Genomic DNA, 22,436 nt, shown 5'->3' with positions numbered 1-22,436 from the left:
ACAAATTGTCCAACTCACCTTTCTTCCTCTGTTAAGAGTCGTTGTCTCTGGAACCACTGGATGAACTTTTGGTCTGAGGTCATACAGTAGCTGTTACAGGCTGACTGAAGTAGCTTGATCTGAGCAATGACTTCAAACTCCTGAATAAGAGATCAACAAAGAAGAATAAATTATTATTATCAACAAATAAAAATAATATATCAAAAACCAGGCAATGTGAGTAAGATAAAACAGAGTTCTTCAAGCATGGAAGCACGTCAATGGCATATCAACAACAGGACATGTCAGGCAAGGAATAAACAATGTTGACTACAAAAAGCCCCTATGTACACCGGGTAAACTCAAATCTTTTGTCTCCTTAGAAATAGAACAGCTTAAATACTCTTAAACACCATAACTCTAACCCTCAAAGTCTGCATATGCCTTAGAATGGATGTCAAGCTCCACTGATTTCCCTGAAAACAACACTAAGGTTAGAACAGGCCAGTGTGGAAACTTTTGGTGTTATCAATGTCTACAGAGACAGAGGTTTTGATTTTCCATTTCCATTTTCATTTCTTAGGACATAAAGGATAATCTTTGAGCTGGGGATTTCCTGGGAGTGGGACCTGCAGAGATAAGACATACAGATAAGGGAGAGCCCATGTCCCACAGTACTATTCCAGAAGTCTTAGGACTGAGTAAAGGCTCAACTCACAAGACAACTTGCAACAACAAATGTGCTTCGGAAGTGCTGGGTATGTGGACATACTCTTGAAAGTTCAAGAGTCCCTAAAACTGCAGTTAAAGTATTTTTCTTGGACTTTTATCACTCCAGTAAATCATTTAACTAAGTCTTTTTAGAGCCCACAAAGGAATAAACTATGTGGATATGTCAAAAATTCTTTATTATATTATATACAATTCTTTATTAGGGATAAAAAATATGAGCTTTTGTCTATCACCAGAGTTCCCAGATTTTAAAGCTCCTTACTTTTGAAGCTGGCGAGACATCCAACCAAAATACCCTGAAGATTATGGGCAAAGATGAGGAAACTTGAGAGTGGGACCAAGTTTTTCAAACCTTCAGAACAAGACTCATAAAAAGTCAAGCAGATTCTCAGTGTCTTGACTCTCAGTCCAACTGTCTCCATCCCTAGACAAAACTTCCCCCGTCATCGTAGCATAGCCAAAAAATACACTGAAGTCAGGGGCCTTGTTTTGATCTTGACTCTCTGATAAGAACTAGCCTGATCCTGTACCATCAGGGGGCCTCAGTTTCCCCAGCAGTAAAATGAAAGCCTTAAATGATATTATCCCAAAGGTCCTTCCTTTCTCTAAACATTTACGACTCTAAATCACAAAGGTCAAAAGTAGGACAGCATTTTCCAAGGAAAAAAATGTTAATGAGTCATAAAGTATTTTTTCATCTGTACTATTAGATTACTACCAAATCTAGTCCCAAAGCTAGCACAATGAAGTTACTCTTCCCTACCCCTAACTACAAGGTATCCCTTTAGAAACCAGGTACTCCTTATATAATTGCCATGGAACAATGATCTGACCTGGGTATCATAAATGCTAGTTGTCTAAAGATGCCACCTGGCACAGAGTTATGGATTTGTTCAACCTCAACATGTTCAAACCTAAATCCACTTCCTCCTCCCTCTCAACCTCACAAAAACTCCACCCCTGTGTCTATTTGTGATTTCAACATTGTTTTTGCCATGGCCATTCACCCCCTTTTCTCCCATGTTCCTGACCATCCCTCTCCTCCCTTCCTTCTTCTTTCTAGTCAGTTACCTAATCCTTCTTATTCTACCTTATCCACAATGTCTTTGGCATCTGTCCCCTCCTCTCTTTTCCCACCACCACCAACCTCGCATAGCTCTTTATTATTACCTGCAGGGACTATTACACAAGTCTCTTCCCTTTTACTTTCCTGCCTTCTTTCTCCATACTGCTGTCAGAATCATCTTTCTTATATGCATAGTAAATGCTTAATAAATACTCATTGACCAAGTTCAAGAAAAGAAAGCTAAACCCAATTCATTGTTAACTCATTCTACTCCTCCTATGACCTTGTCAGGCCCAGAGTGACATTTAAACACATGAGAAAGCAAGTTTTCGACATCTCCTTAACTTCTTTTAGTATAGTTCATAAGGAAGGCTATATCTTCTTTTTTTTTTAAAGTGAGGCAGTTGGGGTTAAGTGACTTGCCTAGGGTCACATAGCTAGTAAGTGCTAAGTGTCTGAGGCTGCATTTGAACTCAGGTCCTCCTGAATCCAAGGCTAGTGCTCTATCCACTGTGCCACCTAGCTGCCCCAAGGCTATATCTTCTATATCATGATGTACAAATAAGAGGTTGATGTAGCCTCTAGACACCCTTTCCTCTGCTCTCAAGACACAAGAAAGAAACAACTCCCAGGAATTTATGTAACAACATCCCTCTCCTCCATCCACAGCCATATGACCAATATTCATTAGGTTCTTACTAAGTACAGCTGAGTAAAGTGCTGGGGGATGCTGAGAAACAACAGCTCAGTTTCACAGGAGAAAAGACTTGCACAACTTTAATACAAGATGGGAGATGATATGGGAAGCAAAGGAAATAATTTAAAAAAAAGATAATATATTCCTTTGGCAAGAAAGAAGTGATCTTTCCAGGCAGAGATAAGGAAAGGCTCCATGAATAAGGTGGTACCTTAACTGGGCTTGGATGAAGAGGAAGGATTTCAATAGGTGGAAATACAGAGGAAGTTCAAGCACGGGGCAAGGGGAGGGGTGCATGTACACTTGGGCAGAAATGACAGGGCAAAATTTGGGAATGACAGGTAAGCCAGGGAAACTACACAGTGGATAGAGCACCAGGCCTGGAGTCTGGAAGACTCCTCTTCCTAAGTTCAAGTCTGGCCTCAGACACTTACTAGCTGTATGACCCTGGGCAAGTCACCTAACCCTGTCTGCCTTAGTTTCCTCATCTGCAAAATGAGCTGGAGAAGGAAATGGCAAACCACTCCAGTATCTTTGCCAAGAAAACCCCAAATGGAGCCATGAAGAATAGGGTATCACTGAAACAACTCAACAACAACAACAACAACAACAAGGTAGGCATAAAGGGAGCTATCCTGACCCTCACCCCCCCAAAAAAAAAAAACCACAAGAGATGATCTTTTCTTTTCCCTCCACAAACTTAATGTTGCTGTAGATCTCGCTTCCCTTCTTTGTACAGGGTGAAATCCCTAGTAAGAGTTAAAAAACATAAGATTTCAAGATGGAAGATTCCTTAGGGGTGACCTAGCCCAACCCCCTCAGTTTTACAAATGAGCAGGACACTGAGGTCTAGAAAGGCTAGGCGAGTTGCCTAAGATCACAGATAACAGGCAGCTAGGTTTTCAACTTCAAGACCAATATGGTTCCCACTCCCACCAATGGCCTCTCTTGTTGAGAAGAATTAAAAGAAATAAATAGGGCAACTGACCGCCCCCCCCAAAATCAAACACACACCTTCTTTGCCCCCCAATCCTTCCTGCACAGTCAAAGCCCTTAGAACTAAAATGGAAAACCTCTGAAGCATAACTGATACTTACTCTTCTCCTCTTCTCAAAGTTGATCAGTCCACCCTGAAAGAAAGAAAGAAAAGCCATGAACAATAAAGTAATTATATGCTTAGGAGTGTTCTAGGTCACTCTACTAAGTGAAGGCTGCTCTTAGAGGGGACTGCTCACAATAATTAATGAACAGAGAATTGCTGCCACTGTGGCTGTTAAATCTAATCCCTGGAGGGGATTGATAGGGGTGGCAGCCCTCTTGGGAGCTGTCCAAGGACGATTATCAGTCAGTCAGTCAGTAAACATTTATTAAGTACTTACTATGTGCCAGGTTCTGTGCTAAGTGCTAGGGATACCAATAACAGCAGAAGACAAGACCTGTTCTCAAGGAGTTCACCATCTAATATTGGCGCCAACATGCAAACAATTATGTGTAAACACACCATATATATATATATATCAGGTAAATTGAAAATAATCCACAGAAGGCAGGCACTAGATAGAATGATAAGAGGAATTGGGAAAGGTTTCCTGTGGAAGGTGTGGGATCTTCGGTAGGACCTGAAGGAAGTCAGGAGATTGAGATGGGGAGGGAGAGCATTCTAATCATGGGAAACAGTCAGAAAAAAAAAAAGATACCCAGAGCTGAGGGCATATCTGATGTTAAGGACCTGGAAGGAAGCCATTGTCATTGGACCCTCCAATCTATGGCCCACTATAAGGTATAAGAAAGAAGACTAGAACGATGGGGGGAAGAAGTAGATTATAAAGGGCTATGAACACCAAAGAGAGAATTTTTTTTATTTGATCCTGGAGGTAATGGGGAGCCCCTGGAGTTTACTGGGTGACATCATCAGACCGACACTTTTTGGATGAGTGGAGGATGGATGGAACTGGGAAGAAAATTAAAGCAGGGAGCCCAACCGATTAATAAGGAAATCAGCAAGCATGTCCTCATTGCATTTTGCCAAAACAAGGACAAAAAAATAAAACAATCTCAGCCCTTGCAGAGGTTGCATTCTACTGGGGAGATAACATAAATAGATAAAACAATAATAAAGGCCATACAAGACAATTAAGGGGAGTGAAGGGGAGGTCTTAGCAGATGGAGAGATCAAGACTAACATGTGAACAGAAAAGAGGCCAGAGGCCAGAGGCCAGGACCCAGATGCTTTTGCAGCAGTTGGCAAGAAAAGCTCAGATCAATTCTTCCTTCCACAGTCTCTTGCTAGATCCCCCCCCCCCCCTCCACGCCCCGACCACAGCAGTAACAACAGTCGGCCATGGACTCACACAGGGAATTAAGTTCTCAATGACTATTGAAAAAAGAAACATTTCTCCCAAAAGACAAAGTTAAGTATCAGTTTCAATTTCCTCATCCCCTCAGCTCAGCAAGATTCTTTTTCTCTGGAGGTTGAATTTTACCCTTTGTGCTTCTCACATATCACTTCTACTGAAGTTTCTAGGGTGTATGTAAAGGAAGCTGGGGCCTGGAAATATGTCATCTCACAGAGGCAGAGTTTTCACAACAGGCAAAATCAATCAGCTGGGCCACAAAGCCCATGTCAGACCCAGGTCTGGCTTTATGCTAAATTGTGGTTACTTCTAAAATGATAGAAAGAAAATGAGAGAGATATGGGGAAAACTCAATCAGATCTCTGATTATCTATGGTACCAAGGGATCACAGAATCACAGATTTAGAGCTGAAAGGGACCTCAACAGCCACTGTCCAACTACCTCAATTTATAAATGAGGAAACAGTCACAGTGAGGGAAATTTGCTCTTCACACGGCTACTATATATTTGAGGCCAGATTTGAAGCAAAATTTTCTTAACTACAAGTCTCGCGCCCTATCCATTACGCCAAGAAGTAGGGAGGTAGGGAGGCATAATTAGTTTATTAAACTTCCATTGTATTTAACAATTTCTACTTGAAAGCTATCATACCCCTCCCAGAGTTGGGTCAGTCAGATGATAAACATTTATTATGTACCTACTATGTGCTGGGTAGTGTGCTAAATGCTTGGGATACAAAGAGAGGCAAAAGCCATTCTGCTCTAGAGAAGTTCACAATCTAAGGGAGAGCAATCAGGGCCCTAGAAGTCATTTTATTTATTTTGTTTGTTTGTCTTTTGGGGGGGGCAATAAGGGTTAAGTGATTTATTTGCCCAGGGTTACACAGCTAGTAAGTGTCAAGTGTCTGAGGCCAGGTTTGAACCCAGGTCCTCCTGAATCCTGGGCTGGTGCTTTATCCACTGTGCCACCTAGCTGTCCCTCTAGAAGTCATTTTATTTATTTATTTGTTTGTTTGTTTGTTTATTTATTTATTTATTGTGGGGCAATGAGGGTTAAGTGATTTGCCCAGGGTTACACAGCTAGTAAGTATCAAGTGTCTGAGGCCAGGTTTGAACTCAGGTCTTCCTGAATCCTGGGCCGGTGCTTTATCCACTGCACCCCCTAGCTGCCCCTCTAGAAGTCATTTTCAGTGAGAACTAATTAAAATAGCTTGGAAAAGAGAAAAATGTAGAAGGGGACATAAGTAGCTGAGTTCAGATATTTGTCATAATTATTTTTCCAGTCTATTTTTATTTTAATTATATTAGTTATGCTATACAGAAATTCATTTTAATATAATTGAACACATCTATTTTGTTTGAATCTAATCATTCTATTTGTTAAATCAGAAAAAGTCATCTTCCCTTTACAATTTTTTTCCATCACTTTTCTAATTTTTTTTTAATGCTTCAGTCTCTAATTCAGGAGGAATTAACCAAAGGTAAGTATTCCTTAAAAAAAAAAACTGGTTGAAAATTTGGTGGGAAGAGTATTTAGAACAAATCTTACAATATATAACCTCCTATTTGTCTTCAAGTATTTGAAGTTATCTAACACGGAAGATGTTATTCTGGTTCTGCTTGGCCCTAAAGAGCAGAGACAGGAATGACTCATGAAAGTTAACAAGAATCAAACTGAGACTTGAAGTAAAGAAAGGCTGCCCCCAACAGTCAGAGCTGTCCAAGAGTAGAATGGGCCACCTCCAGAGGTACTGAATTCCCCTTCAATGTCCACCTTTAAAGACCAGCTGACCACCTGTCTTGGTGTGTTATGAAGGTGAGTGTTTTGGGAATAGACAAGAAGGTCATGGAGCTGCCTTCTAATTCTGGGATTCTGTAACTTCTTTTCCACCTAAACTTTTGTTTGCACATCTAACAGGTAGCAAAAATGACCTGCTTGAGTTTTACTTTTTTTCCTGCTCTCTAGTAAACAGGCTAAGAAGGCCAGACATACACTTAAAGCAGGCAGCAAGGAACACACCAGAGGTCTGACTCTTAGGGAAAGTGGCTAATGAACCTCTCCAGGGTTATGAGGAGACTATAATCAACCCATCAATAAGCATTTACTAAATATCTACCTAGGCAAGGATTGTGCTAGCCTCCACAGTTGCAAGTACAAGAGTGAGACAGGCCTTGCCCACGAAGAGCTTCCCTATCAGCTGGACCACACACAATGAGAATGGCAGAGAAGAAAGGAATGTTCTCAGAAATCACATAAAACCCACCTCAATGTAGTCCTGAAGAGCAGTGTCCAGCATGGTCAGGTCAGTCAAGAAGGTACCGAGGTAGGGCACAGTTCCCTGCATGACTCCCTGGATAGCAATTGGAACAGAAATCATTTTATTATCCTTCCTTTGGCCAGTACAATATTGGTGCAAGGTGCTAAGTGGTCGGTTTTTCTCCTGTGCTACATCTAACTGACTCAACAATCTGTGAATGACCTGATGAGCCTCACCCAGGTCTGGATTTATGGCTATCTAAAATTATGATCATTATAACTGACTTGAACTAAGGAGACCCAAGTGAGGACTAGTTCATCTACTAATCTGCCTTTTGAAATCATTAAAGCAAACTTGTCCATTTCTGAATATCTTGTAAACTACACTCCTTTTGGTTTGCTTGTCATTTCAATTCAGAGAAAATGGAGACATGGACATAATCCTCCAACCTCCTTCAAAGTATATTGATTATCCCTTTGGTTTGGAAGGGTTTTGGCCATGGCCCAGGTTGGGGTACATTGGCTCCCATATTTACAACACAATACCAAGATACATCATGACTGAAATACCTGTTTACATGTCAAGAAGAGGAACTTGCAAGAAAGAAGATACTTAGAAAGGCAATCAAGGAAGTATCCTTCAGGACTGAAAAAAATAAAAGGCATTCTACCCTAAGCTCCTCCAGAAGGCCTGATGAAACTTAAAACAGATGGGGAAATCTCAGTCAGGGAAAACTCGTAAGAAATCTTTGCCAGGTACTTTAACATAAGGCTGACAGCAACCTGTGGCAAACTCAGCTCACGAAGTTTCCTTGTCCTTCAGGCACTACTGTATTCTGTCATTTACCCTTGCCTGTGATGTGTCGAAACTTATCCAGAACCAGAATGAGCCTGAATTCTTTATAACAGCTTTTTAAATTTATCATTTAAACAACCAAAAAATGTGCAAAACATTTTGAATATCTTACTATGTTACAGTGAGTATGAGGAGTCTGATTTACTTCCAGCTTTCCAAAGGAAGGAGGGGCGCAGGGAGGGAACCCTCCTCCACTTGGAAAGTCAGAATGAGAATATTCAGGCCAAACAGACTCCAGACGTCCAGACTCTAATCCACCCCCACCCCACCCCCACTCCCAATCTTTCCAACCTCATCTCCTCTACGAGTTCCATCCCTCTCTTTTTGGCCAGGAGAAAAGCTGAAAATAAAATTAAAGATGGAAACTACTTTTCAATTTTAATAGAGGCGGTGTAATTAAAACTCCTTCAGTAACTTGAAGATTTGGGAAGGGGGGCCAGGGGGAAGATTCAGTCTGTAATCAGATTCCAAAGGAAGAGCTCGAAAATTACTTTGAGATAGACAATGAAGGAACAAGTCCATAGAGGGAAAGGACCAGATTTCTAGATTATGAACTCTCCTCCCAGAATTACTAGAACTAGGGTCACCATGAGCAATGGGTTGGTTGTGCCCATTGTCCATCCTACACTGACAAGAAGCCTTGGGTTATCAAGGCTCATGATGAGAGATGGGACAGCAGGAGGATCCAAGTGTTAGGGATGGGGGTGGGGGAGGGAGAAGGAAGGAAAGGGAGAACAACATGGAACAGATGCTGAACCCCAAACTAATTGCTCATGTCAAAGAGTGCTCCACCTCTAGTGCTACTGTCCTGAGCTACTGCATGAATCACATCTCTCAATCCCTGAAGAATCATATATCTAATAATGATGCCAGTTGCTGCCTTGGCTACTTCACAGGATTGTTGAGGGTCAAATAACACATTATACACACAAATGCATTTTTTCAAAATACAAAGTACTAGACAAATATGAGACAATAGGATTATTAACAGCATGATCCCTGCCTAGGGCAGCTCCAGTCCCCTTTGGGTGCTCAGACAGAACAGCAGCAGCACGCACCATATCCTTCTGCAGCTGAAGCCGTCTTTGGGTCCTCTTCTGGTTTTCTTTCACATTACTATCCAAATTTGCAAATTTTGAGGTGCCTTCCTAGGGAACAAACAAGAGGGTAACATAGAGGGATGACATGGGCCAGGAAACAATGAAAGGTTTTGCACTGAAGCACACTTGTGACAATAGGGAAAGTCTCTTTAAATTGTATTGAGATGACAACACACAATCGCCTCTACCCCTGATCTTTGTGTAAAATGTGAGCAGACTCTGTAAGGCAGACAACACCACGAAACGGAAAGGCTTCTCCTAAACCTCCAGTTTTACTCAGAATGAACACATGTCCTGGAGGGGAAGACTGATTTCTTCTGCACATTTTGTGATTTCTTGATCTTGGCAGTGAGTGGATGTACCATCATTCTGTGAAAGGAAAGGGACTCTTTCTGTGGTAATTCTTGGCTAAATGAAACTTGGAGTTACTGGAAGTTTCTGAGAAAGTCCAGCCTCATAGAGCTGACCTGCAAATCCAAAGCCTTTTGACTTAAGCTCCCCTCTCTCCCTCCTTTCCCTTCTCTCATTCGCCATCCCAAATCAACCCTCCCAAGCTGACTTTCGAAGCTGTTATACACCAACCTATTGTACTAGTTACATAAGGAGAGACATGCCCTCTTCCTCTCTTCCTTTTGTAACAATATCTATACAGAATGACTAACCTTGGGTTTGCTGACTGACTATAAATTGTTTTTCAGCTTTGTGGTTTTGGGGTCTTGTTAAGTTCTCATTTCCTAGTAACTGTATGAATGGGAGGCTGATTTCACAATCCAGGACTTTTAAAACTTCCACTGCCTGATCTAAATTCTTAGTCAGTACTTCCCTGAAACTATAATATTTCCATGGCATAAGACTTTTTTTCCCCTACAATGCTACTGCAAGAACATTTTTTTCTTCTGCCAGTGAGTCAGTCTTGCTGATATATCTCATTGGGCATTAACTCATTTCAAGTTGATAATTCTCTGAACTAAACTAGAATCTCAAGAATACCTACTAACTGGTCATTTAGCAAATAATTCTGGTCTTCCCATTTCTTCTACTCTTTGTTCATGTAGGAATAAATAAGGGGTATGAGAAATATCATTTCCTTGGGTCAATTTCTTTCCAGATACTTAACATACATTAATATTCAATATTTGTATCAAGTATAATAAAAAACACAGTAGGAGGCAGAATGACTTAATGAATGGCTAGAGAGATGGCTTGAGAGCCAGGGGTCTCTGAGGTGAAATTTTCCTCTGATTCATCTGGCTTTAGGGTCGGTCCTGTCTCTCAATGAACTCTCCAGGACTTCTTCTTTACATTGGTATAGGGAGTTTCCAATAAAATCTTAGGTTCAGGCCAGAAAGAAAACCAAAACCTTCAGGACAGTAGACTTTCTGATTCTAATCTCCTTGTACTGTTTAAAAGGCATGGTAAATAAACTTACTAATGTACATAAAATTCCTTTTTTTTTTTTTTTGGTGGGGCAATGAGGGTTAACAGGGTCACACAGCTAATAAGTGTCAAGTGTCTGAGGTCAGATTTGAATTCAGGTCCTCCTGAATCCAGGGCCTGTGCTTTATCCACTGTGTCACCTAGCTGCCCCCCATAAAATTCTTAATAAAAATTTCTGAAAGCCTAGTAGTTTTAGGAGGGAAAATATAGGTTTAAAGGAAATGAGACTTAATTGCCCAGAGAAGCCCTGTTATACTAGGGTTTTTTTTTATTTTAATGAGGTTTTAAATATAAATTATTTAACCCCTTATAATATAGTTTTCCCTACCACCATTTTATAAAACTGCTTTTGAAGGCCTTTTCTTGGGCCTCTTTTTACTTTGCTTACTTTTAGCACCTGGCATTGCTGACTACCTTAACACTGTTTCTCCTCTTTGAAAAATACATTTTATTGATGCTTTTTTCCTTTTTAGCCCATTTTTGAAAGAAACAAATAATTTCTTCCTTTCCAAACTGAACCCTCCCTTGTGACAAAAAAAAAAAATGAAAAATATTCAGTTAGGTAGACATTTCTCTCCCCTAGTCATCTTCTGTTTCTCTTGTGGGTGTGTCATTGTGTATTTTCTGTGACATTCATTGGCTTTTCAATTCCTCAGAATTTGGCTTCTTTTAATGCTCTTTTATACTGTTGTTATCTATTATATTTTTATAGTCATAGAATATAGATTGTTCTTTTGGTCTTGCTTATTTCACTCATTAACAGTTCATACCAATCTTCCTATGTTTCTCTTAATTTCTCATACTTGTGATGTCTTACTGAACAATAAAATTTTATAATAATCATATGTAATAATAGTCGGGGTTTTTTTCAGCACTTCTCTTAATAAATGGACAACCATTTCCAGATCTTTGTTACTGCAAAGATTGCTGCTATAAGTATTTTGTTATATACTGGACGTATGTGTGTGTGTTACTTTCTTAAGGAATATACCCATTAATTAGATCATTAAAGCAAAAAGTATGGACAGTTTAGTTACTTTTCCTGCAGAATTCTACACCGATTTTCAGAACTATTGAACCAATTCACAGCTCTACTAGCAGCATATTACTTTTTTCTACAGCCCCTTCAACACTAGCTATTTCTAATTTTCAATTTTTGTTTTTGTTACCTTTTGCCAATTTACAGGGTGTTAGAAGAAACCTCAGAGGTTGTTTTTTTTAAATTTACATTTCTATTACTATTAGTGATGTGGAAGATGTTTTTATTTGATCATTTATATTTTGTAATTTTTTTCTTTTATGACAGTTTGTTCAAATCCTTTGACCACTTGTATGATCTTGGTGTTATGTATTTGTTTCAATTCCCTATACATTCTGGATATCTGACTTTTATCAACAGTATCTGATGCAAATATTTTTCCACTCCACAGTTTTGTTTTATTTTAACTTCATTTTATTCATGCAAAAAGCTTTTGAACTTAATATAACTGAAATGAAATCTTATATGATTCCTCTACCACTTGTTTGGTTAAGAAGTACTATCATACCCAGTTGTAAGAGGTTCTATCCCTGGTTCTATTCAATTGATAGATGGCCCATCATGGTCATATATTCATTTTGTACTTATTGTGGTATATGCTATAAGATGTTGGTCTAAACCTAATTTCTACCATACTACTTTCCAGTTTTTCTAGCAGTTCCTGTCAAAATTGGAAACTTATGTCTAGTAACTAGAATCCTAACCCCTAAATTCTTGGGCTTATCAAACACTGTGACACTGTTTTGATAGTTTGTGATTCTCACCAATTCTGTTATACTCTTCTACTTTACCGGGGGGGGGGGGATTTTTTAAATCAGGGCTAAGCTGTTTTATAATATATATGTGTATGCATATATTATAATTATAAGTCCTTCATAATACAGCTCGAGGTCTGATAATATCTCCTTCATCCTTATTTATTCTCATCATTTCTCTTAATATTCTTATTGCAAAAACACTAAATCTACCCTCTTTCTTGAAACCCTAATCTCTTGGTTTTAAGCAACTGCATGATTCTGGGATCTTTTTCTACATCTCTGACTGCTCAGCCTTTAATCACCCCTGGATTCTCTTCATCCTTCATCTCTTATTCCCTAAATATTAGTGTGCCCCGAGTCTCCTCCTTTTCTCTTTTTATTCTCTTTTCTTCAGTAACTTTGTCCACTTCCACTTTTCATCTATTATGTATGGGGTCATATATTTAAAGCTGGAAGGGATTTTGGAGAGAATCTATTCTAAATCCCTCATTTTTTAGATGAAGAAACTCAGGCCAGAAGAAATTAAGAAGTCATTTACCTGGACTCTCATAGAAGTAAGTAGCAAGGCTACAGTTGAACCTCAGACACTCTACCTCCAAATCCAACACCCTTTTTAATCTCAGCTTTAGTAGATTTGTTTGTGCAAAAATTTTAAAAATTTTACATAATTCAGATTATCCATATTATTTTCTGTGATCAATTCTATCCCCTATTTGGTCATGAACTTTTCTTCTATGCATAGATGTGATAGGTTGTTTTTCTCGTACATCTCTCTAATTGTTTTATGATGTGACCCTTTAATATTTAGGTCATGTATTCACTAGAGCTTATCTTGGTATAAGATTTGAGGTGCTGGTCAAAATATAATCACTTCCAAACTGATATCCAATTTTTCCCAACAGTTTTTGTTAAAAAGCAAGTTCTTGGGCAGCTAGGTGGCGCAGTGGATAGAGCACCAGCCCTGGAGTCAGGAGGACCTGAGTTCAAATCCAGCCTCAGACACTTAACACTTACTAGCTGTGTGACCCTGGGCAAGTCACTTAACCCCAATTGCCTCACTAAAAAAACAAACAAACAAACAAAAAAAGCAAGTTCTTATCATAGGAGCTGTGATTTTATTTATCAAATACTAGCTTAACTAGATATATTTGTCTCTGATAGAACTATCATCTAACCAAATTCTTTTGAGAATCACTGACTTTTAGTATCGTTTGTATTGGTAGCCCCATGTTATACCCAGTTCTTTTCATGATTTCCCTTGAGATTCTTGATAGTTTTTTATCTCCATGTGAATTTGCTATTATTTTTTCCAGTCCTATAATGTAATGTCACCAAAAATAGGCAGTATTATCATTTTTATTATATTGACTCATCCTGCTGATGAGTAATTAATATTTTTCTAGTTATTTTGGTCTTTATTTCTGTAAACAGTTGTTTGTCATTGCATTTATATAGTTCTTGTGTGCATCTTGGCAGGTAGATACCAAAATATTTTATATATTCTATAATTATTATATTGTTATTTCTCTCTCTCTTCCTGCTAGGTTTTATTAGCATTATTTAGAAATTATATATGGTGATTTGTGTGGATTTATTTTATATTCTGCAAGATTATGAAAGTGTTTCAATTGATTTTTAGTTGACTCCCTCCTTAGGGTTCTTTAAGTATATCACCATATCAACTGCAAAAAAAGAGCTCATTTTCCTTCTTCTTTACACGTTTCTTTTTCTTGTCTTATTCCTATAGTCAGTATTTGAAGTACTATGTAAAATAGAAGTTTTTATAGTGGACATCCTTGTTTCACCCACGATTTTACTGGAAAATATTAGTTTATCTCCAGTGCATATAAGGATAATTCTTAAGTTTAGACATATAAAATTTATCATTCGAAGGAAAGAACTCTAGGTTACTCCAAGTTTCTTAGTATTTATTTTTTAAAAAAGACAAATATCTTAAAAAAGAAATTGCTTATATTTTGTCAAAAGCTTTTTCTGTATTTATTTAGATGGTCATATTATTTTTGTTTATTTTATAATATATATGGTTAATTTAGCTTATAGTTTCCCTGATATTAAACCAGCCCTGAATTCCTGGTATAAAATCAACCTAGTCATAGTGTATAATCTTCATTTTTTAGATTCTTTGCTAATATTTTGTGAAAAATTTTTGCATCAATGTTCATTACACATAATGATCTATAATTTTCTTTTTGTTTTATTCTCCCTGGTTATGTATCAAAGTCATCTAAGTTATAAAAGAAATTGAGTAGAGTTGCTATTTAAAAGAAAATTATAAAGACTACTATTAATTTTTAATAAGTGTCAATAGATCTTTTCTATCATTATCTATCTCTGTTACCCTTCTTTTTTTGTGGGGCAATGAGGATTAAGTGATTTGCCCAAGGTGACACAGCTAGTGTCAAGTGTCTGAGGCCAGATTTGAACTCAGGTCCTCCTGAATCCAGGACCAGTGCTTTATCCACTGCGCCACCTAGCTGCCCCCCTACTATTAATTTTTATTTGAATGTTTGATAGGATTCACCTGGATCAGAATCCATCTGGTTCTGGATTTTTTTTTTATGGCTTTTTCAATTTTTTCCTCTAAAAGTGGGTGGTTTAAATTCTCTAATTCTTGTCCTGTTTAACATGGGTATTTGTGTGTGTGTGTGTGTGTGTGTGTGTGTGTGTGTGTGTGAGTGTGTGAGACTTAAATTGTTGCTTTTATTGAACAAAATAGTTTCTAATTATAAATATGCTTTATTCTTAATTTATTGTGAAATCACCTTTTTAATACTGATAATTTGGTTTTCCTTTTTCTTCTTTTTAATCAAATTAGTGGGTTTGGGCATTTTATTGTTTGTTTTTAACCCAGTTCCTTGTTTTATTAACCCAATTAAAAAAAATTTATCCATCTCTTTAATTTTCAGGATTTCTACTTTGGCGTTTAACTGGTATTTTTTAAAGTGTTGATTTTCTAGTTCTTTTAGCTGTATTGATCTGTTATTTATCTTTTTGTTAATAAAAAACTATTTAGAAATATACAATGTCCTCTATGAACTATTTTGGCTGCATCCCAAAAGTTTTGAATGTTATATCATTGTCATATTATTTCTAATGAAATTACCTATTATGTGTATGGTTTGCTCTTTGACTCACCAATTCCTTAGGATTAAGTTATTTAGTCTCCAATAGATTTTCAACATTTTTTTCAGTGGCTCTTTATTTTATATAATTTTTATTGCATTGTGGTCAGTAAAGGATGTGTATAATATTTGTTTTTCTTTGTTTGTGTGGTGTTTATGTCCTAACAAATGATCAGTTTGTTAAGGTACCATACACAAATGAGAAATACATATGCTCCTTTCTATTTCTCTTCGGTAATTGCCAGAGGTCTATCATATCTAAATTTTCTAAAATTCTGTTCAAGGCATTAATTTCTTTCTTCTTTACACTCTAATTCCCCCCCTTTCCTCCCACCCACACACACCCAAGGACCAAAGTCTGAAATCTTGGAATTAACTTTAACTTTCCCATTTCCCTCATCTCCACCCACATCCATTAAATTTCTAAGTCTTGGGAATTCTTTCTTCAAAATGCTCCTCAAAGGATTAATATATACAAAAAATATTATAAAGCAGTTCTTTTTGTTATGACAAAGAATGCAGGAACTATGGCACATGAATGTAGTGGAATATTATTATTCCATAAGAAATAACAGAAGTCACAGTTTTAGAGGAATATGGCAAGACCTTTATGAACTGACACAGAGCAAAGTGAGCACAACCAGAATAACAATTCATACAAAAAATCATAGGCTTGTAAAGACAACTTTGAAAGACTTAAGAACTCTGGCCAGTACAATAAGAACCACAATTCCAGAGTGTCATGTTGCCCAATGCCTGATAGAAAGCTGATGAACATGAATTTTTGGACATGTCCAGTGTAGACAGATTTTTTTCTTTATGTATACTTGTTATAAGGGCTTTATTTATTTGTCTGTTTTTTTTTAATGGATATGGGAGGGAGAAAAACATGAATGCTTATTCATTGAAAAAATGTTTTGTTTTTTTTTTAAAAAGATCCTAAGCATTCCCCACATCCAACCTTGCCTTTCCGTAATCATTTGCACCAGCCTAGTGCAGGCCTTCATTCGTTCATGCTTGGCATATAGTATTTACACCGACTGTCTGTCATGTCTCCTTCCTTAACTCTACTTCCTGGAATCCCTGTCTTCCTTCAATGCTCATTTCAAATACTCCCTCTTATATGAGGCCTTGCCTGATTCCCCTCAACTACTGGTGCCTCTCCCATTACCTTGAATTTATGTTGTGTACACTTATAAGCATACATATAGAATGTAAGCTCCATGAGGGTAGGACTGGTTTCATTTGTCTTTGTAACCTCAGCACCTAGCACAGTGTCTGTCACACAGTTCGTACTTAATGAATGCTTGTAAATTGATTGATTGATTGATGAATACATGAATGAAAACCAGAGGAAGTGCCTTGTAATAGAAGGCACGATGCAGCTACTCTCATGGAGTACATAGTCTGGTAGTGTCCTAGAGCCTGGAACAAGGACTCGAGCTATGATTGTATTGGTATAGGGATTCTCCTTGCCGTGAGAAACCCCCCCTTATTAATGCAGGTCAGCACCTTCTCTGCCCCTTACAGCCTTATCAATTTGGCTGGGACACTGAGGGATGGTGATTTCCCAGGGTCACACAGCCAGGAGGTATCACAGGGAACTTGAACCCAGGTTTTCTTGGTACAAAGGAAAACTCTCCATCCACTAAGCCACCTCACTGGGAGATTAAGCAGATATGGCTAAAAGCCAACATAGCCCATTAACTGCATTGGAGGCTTAAAGACAGGGGCAAGTTCTCATCTGAACTTTATCTGTCATTCAATGCCTACTGAGCACAGTAGGTTTTGAATAAATGGTTGTAGAATTTAAGTGCAAAAGCCATGCATGCAGAAAGGACATTTTAAGCTCTGTTTTTAGTTTCTTTGGCATTTCAGTCAAGTTTTAGAAATTGGACCAAAAGTGTTGGGGTTAAACTTTCATGCTTAAGAATGGTTTATGGAATAGTTAATGTCTAGATATAGTTTTACTACTAGGGTTTTGGCCAAAATTCTTCCCTGAAGACAATTGCACGGTACTCAATTTATCTACCTTGGAAAGATGACTCAGCACTGTGGGGATTTGAATCTATGGCTCCAGTTAGTCTCGTTTCATTAATACTGACATTGACACTGCTAAGCCGTCCCTTTCCAACCAGATGGATTTGCATTTAAAGTCTGCAGATCCAGGGGGGTGGGAGGCAGAGATGTAACTCAATCTCAGCAAGCAGTGTCTTGTGTGTTGTTAATCAGGTGGGCCAAATCCAGGCTCAGACATCAGCATGAACTGGCCTGCTCATGACATCTGCTCCCTAGAATGAGGATGACTGCCAGAGAGCAGGTGAAGTGATTCCACTTGAGCTAAGAAAAGTTATAAGGTCAGAGGCTATGACGTTGGGCCTCTGAGGACAGAACCAAGAGGTTCCAATGGATAGAAGCTACAGAGAAAAAACAATTAGACAATATCAGGAAAAACTTCCTAACAATAAGAATGACCCCAAAGTAAAGGGGGCTGCCTTGGGAAACCAAGGGTCCTCCCTTACTGGTGGTCTTCGAGGAGAGGCTGCATGAATGCCTGTCAGGTGTGCTGTAAGTGGGACTCCCTTTGGGTTTTAGTTGAGCTGGATGCCTAATGAGCTCCCTCCCACCTTTCTTGTTCTGTGATTCCACGGCCAATTACAGAAACCACTGAAAAAGTGCTCTGGTGTATGTCAACCTGACACCTTCTGACAGAAATTACTAAGGTTACTGGACTGGATCCATCTTCTCCTCAGTGCCACTTTTGCAGTTGCTGACTCTAATTGACCTTTATTCATGCAAGCTGCTCTATGCAAAAGTTCTTCAGCCATTTTGTATTGCCTTCGATATTTCTTGAGCACTAATAGAGACCAGACATTGCAGATGCAGTAGCTCCTAGAGTGAGTGCTGGTCTTGGAGTCAAGAAGACTCAGGTTCGATTTCTACTTTTTTTTTTCCTTTTTTTTTTTTTAAGTGAGGCAGTTGGGGTTAAGTGACTTGCCCAGGGTCACACAGCTAGTAAGTGTTAAGTGTCTGAGGCCATATTTGAACTCAGGTCCTCCTGACTCCAGGGCCAGTGCTTTATCCACTGCGCCACCTAGCTGCCCCTCGATTCCTACTTTTGACACTCCTGAACTCTGAGGTAAGTCTCTCCATGGCTTGATGAACTCTCCTAGGACTCATTTACTGAATCAGAGAAGTGTATATGATATGTGCTGGTGGAAGGAGATCCCATGCTGTGAGTTCCTTATTGAGAAAATCTCCAATCCTTCCAGTATTCCCATCTGTGCAAAACATACACCAAGGGCTTGACCATACGTTCCTTGAGGCCTATGGCTTTTAATTCTCCTGTAATTCTCTTCTAATTCTCTACAAGTTCTGAGCATAGAACAGCTGGTTCAAGAAATGTTGCTGACTGAATGATTGCGTAATTCCTCGTGGAACTGGAGTCTTGTTATCCTGTGGGGAGACTTTGCTGAGGAAGAATTCTGTTTCTTCCATAACGGGAGGCCAGCACTTAGGATGTGCCCAGGAGTCAGCTAAAAAGGTATATGCATGCAGCAGGTTGCACAATCTGTTTATCTAAGCATTAAATTGAGGAAGGACAGCTCCTAATTAGACCGAATTTTTCCAACCATATTTCTACATAAGCAAGAGTGTGGCCTCAATGTAATCACCTCAGTCTCTCCCCTGTGAATTGAAGACTTTAAAGGGCATAAAAACCATTTCCCCAGTCGTAATAATCACACCTAGCATTCCTACATAGTGACTTACCTTCATGAGCAATTCCCGGCTGGTCAAATGATTATTATGGTCTGAAAAGATATCTGAAAGTTCTTCAAACATCAACATTCTGTCCCTATGGATAGAAATTTAGAAAAAAATCAGCACGTAATGAACAAAAGAATGACATGTTGTCCCAGCCTCCATTAGGAACCAGCTAAAAAGAAATCCATTTGTTGTTAAACAAGCACTTATTAAGTGCCTACTATGTGCCAGGCTCTGCGCCAAGTGCTTTATAAATATCATCCAATTTGATTCTCACTACAAACCCATGAAGTAAGTGTCTTTATTTTATCCCCACTTTATGGTTGGGAAAACTAAGATAAATAGAGGTTAAGTGACTTTGCCCAGGACCATAGCTAGTAAGTGTTTGAGGCTGAATTTGAACTCATGTCCTCCTGACTCCAGGGCCAATGTTCTATCCACTGTGTAGCCTGGCTGCCCCAATCTCAAGGAAAATCATAACCAGACATGAGCCTAAGAAACTGGTTCCTAAAACCAGCACTGACGTTCTAGTAATAGCATTACTGAAACATACCCACACTTTTGCTAGGCAGACAGAGCAGCTCAGGGTTTCTTTAAAACTAAGAGCCTAGGTGGCAGTTAGGTGGCTCAGTGGATAAAGCACCAGCCCTGGATTCAGGAGAACCTGAGTTCAAATCCAGCCTCAGACACTTGACACTAGCTGTGTGACTCTGGGCAAGTCACTTAACCCCCATTGCCCTACCACCAAAAAAAAAAAAAAAGAAGAAGAAAAAGAAAAAGAAAAAAAGAAAAGAAAAGAAAAGAAACGCTTTAAACTAAGAGCCTGCTAATAGGATGGAGTGTTCTGTGTGTTGAGCAAGGTACAAGGTCTAATAATTTTATGACTTGTTGGCATCTTGTCCTCCAAACTTTATGGCAAAGATAATGAAATACTTTCCAGTGCCCTCTTTGGTTGGCTGCCTAGACTTCCCATGGTAATTATGACAAATATTTAACAAAGGTAGACATGCCTCTCATCAGCTGACTGCGAGCCACCTAGGTGGCTGTGCTTCAATATTTGGGGCCACTTCATTGATACTGCAAAGTAAGCCAGAGTTTTTCATGGAATTTTATCAGTATCTATTGCTGCAAATCAAAAGCTCACAGATGTCTTAGACCATGTTAAGAAGATTTTGTTCTGTTCTGCGAGCCACATTATAGACAGTACACTGACAAACCAGAGAGTTTGGGGAAGGGCCTTAATCCATGTTGTATGAGATTAGGTTGAAGAAAATTAGTAAGTTGCTACCCACTTTTTGAGAGAGAGGTGATGGATTCAAGATGCAGGAGGAGACATAGCATTTTGGGACATGGACAACATGAGGATTTTTTTAACTTGCATACTCAATTTCTTATAAAGGTTTTGCTTTTATTTTTTCTTTACCTTTTAAATCAGGGATGGGTAGATGACAAGGACAGAAAATAATTTGCTCTTTAGAAATAAAATGTGAGACTTAAAAAAAAAGTAAAGATATTTAGCCTGAGAAGAAAGAACTGTGAGAACTGTCTTCAAGTATTTAAAGAACTGACATGATGAAGAAGGATTATTTTTGTTCTGTTTGGGCCCAAAGAACAGAAGTAGGAATAATAGATGGAAGTTAAAAAGAAGTAAATTTATGCCTGTAATGACAAACTTCCTAAAAATCAAAGAGGCTCAAAAGTAGAACGAGCCACTGTGGGAATTGTTTGTTTCCACCTCACTGGAGGCCTTCAACGGCTAGATGCTTGACTACTTGTTAGACAAGTTATCGGAAGGATTCTCTTTTATTCTTTTTTGGAGGCAGCTAAGTGGTGCAGTGGATAGAACACTGGGGCCTGGGATCAGGAAGACCCGAGTTCAAACCCTACCTCAAATACTTAATAGCTGTGTGACCCTGGGTTAGTCATTTGATCTCCTCCAGCCTCAAATGGGGATAATAGTAGCACCTACCTTATGATGTCAAATGAATTAATATATGTAAAGCACTTTACAAACCTTTAAGGTTATAGAAGAATTGGACGAGATGGCCATTGAAGTTCCCTTCCCTTTCGAGATACAGTTTGGATTTTCTGTGATCGGTAAGATCATGACTTCCACAGGAGTCATGATTTTATCAGAGTGGACATCCACTTTGCTGGTACAGATAACAACCAACTTGTACCTCCTTCTCCTGGAGGATTCTTGGTCATGTGCTAGAAGCCCTTCACGGAAGGCTTATCCAGCATGCTTGAAGACTCCCTCTAGGTTTCTTTCCTATCTTGTGGATACTGGCACAACAATCAGTGTACCTGTTGTTATTTCTCACTCTCATTATATGAATAGCCTCACATTCATTCTCCTAAAACAAATGCTTGATGGGAAACTGATTCTGAAGGAGTGCAAGTCATCATAGGTAATGTCCTAGAGTCTATTTGTACCCATAGAGAATGTGCCTGGGAGCCATGGAATCCAGTCCATATATGACTGAGCATCCTATCTGAAACATGGCTGACAGACAGCAGTGCAGTTTTTGCTGGAAAACCTCTGGTGAGACGGAACCACAAGGCAGCAATATCTCAATTAATTCAACTAAGTTTCTTCTTAAAGCAAACTTAAATCTTCTTCGCAACTTCTACCCACTACTCTGAGTTGTGGTGGGTGAGAACAAACCTAAACTCTCTTCCATGTAACAGACCTTCAGACACTGCATCTCATCCACAAAGATCCACAACAGGGGGCGGCTAGGTGGCGCAGTGGATAGAGCACCGGCCCTGGAGTCAGGAGGACCTGAGTTCAAATCCGGCCTCAGACACTTAACACTTACTAGCTGTGTGACTCTGTGCAAGTCACTTAACCCCAATTGCCTCACTAAAAAAAAAAAAAAAAAAAAAAAGATCCACAACAGATTTTTGCCAAATGTGTTGCAGAAATCGAAGTAAATTATGGCTCTAGCATGCCTATGTTCATGCCAGTCAAACAAACCTATTTTTTTTAAAAAAGGAAATGAGCTACTCATAATGGAGCAAGTGACCTTGGAAGTTCTAGATGTTTACTAACCACATCTTTAATAATACATTTTAGACTTTCACCAGAAATCAGTCATGCTCACCATGGGCTTAGAGTTCACAGACTACTCCTTATCTTTGAAAGTAAGGATAACATTTGTCATTTTCCTCTCCTATTCTCCACGATCTTTTAGTGATCTCTTACAGTGACTCAACAATAACATCTGCATGTTCTTTCCATACCTTGGAT

At 38.8% G+C, this 22,436-nt stretch overlaps 1 protein-coding gene across 4 annotated transcripts in view; it reads right to left on the bottom strand.

Moving 5' to 3' along the window:
- The window catches only part of RGL1 (ral guanine nucleotide dissociation stimulator like 1), a 319,950-nt gene that overhangs the window by 27,769 nt on the left and 269,745 nt on the right, over positions 1 to 22,436 (bottom strand). For all 4 annotated transcript variants that reach the window (XM_043963235.1, XM_043963233.1, XM_043963236.1 and 1 more), the window contains 5 exons: positions 19,190 to 19,274; positions 9,000 to 9,089; positions 7,093 to 7,179; positions 3,572 to 3,604; positions 19 to 140 (listed from right to left, as the gene is read on the bottom strand). In XM_043963235.1, coding sequence (XP_043819170.1) covers positions 19 to 140; positions 3,572 to 3,604; positions 7,093 to 7,179; positions 9,000 to 9,089; positions 19,190 to 19,274 — 417 coding nt within the window. The remainder of the gene's footprint in view (positions 1 to 18; positions 141 to 3,571; positions 3,605 to 7,092; positions 7,180 to 8,999; positions 9,090 to 19,189; positions 19,275 to 22,436) is intronic.

Source organism: Dromiciops gliroides, chromosome 4, assembly GCF_019393635.1.
Source record: "Dromiciops gliroides isolate mDroGli1 chromosome 4, mDroGli1.pri, whole genome shotgun sequence".
NCBI lineage: Eukaryota > Metazoa > Chordata > Mammalia > Microbiotheria > Microbiotheriidae > Dromiciops > Dromiciops gliroides.
The sequence above is the reverse complement of the archived record's forward strand: the minus strand, read 5'-3'. Positions and strand labels throughout refer to the sequence as shown.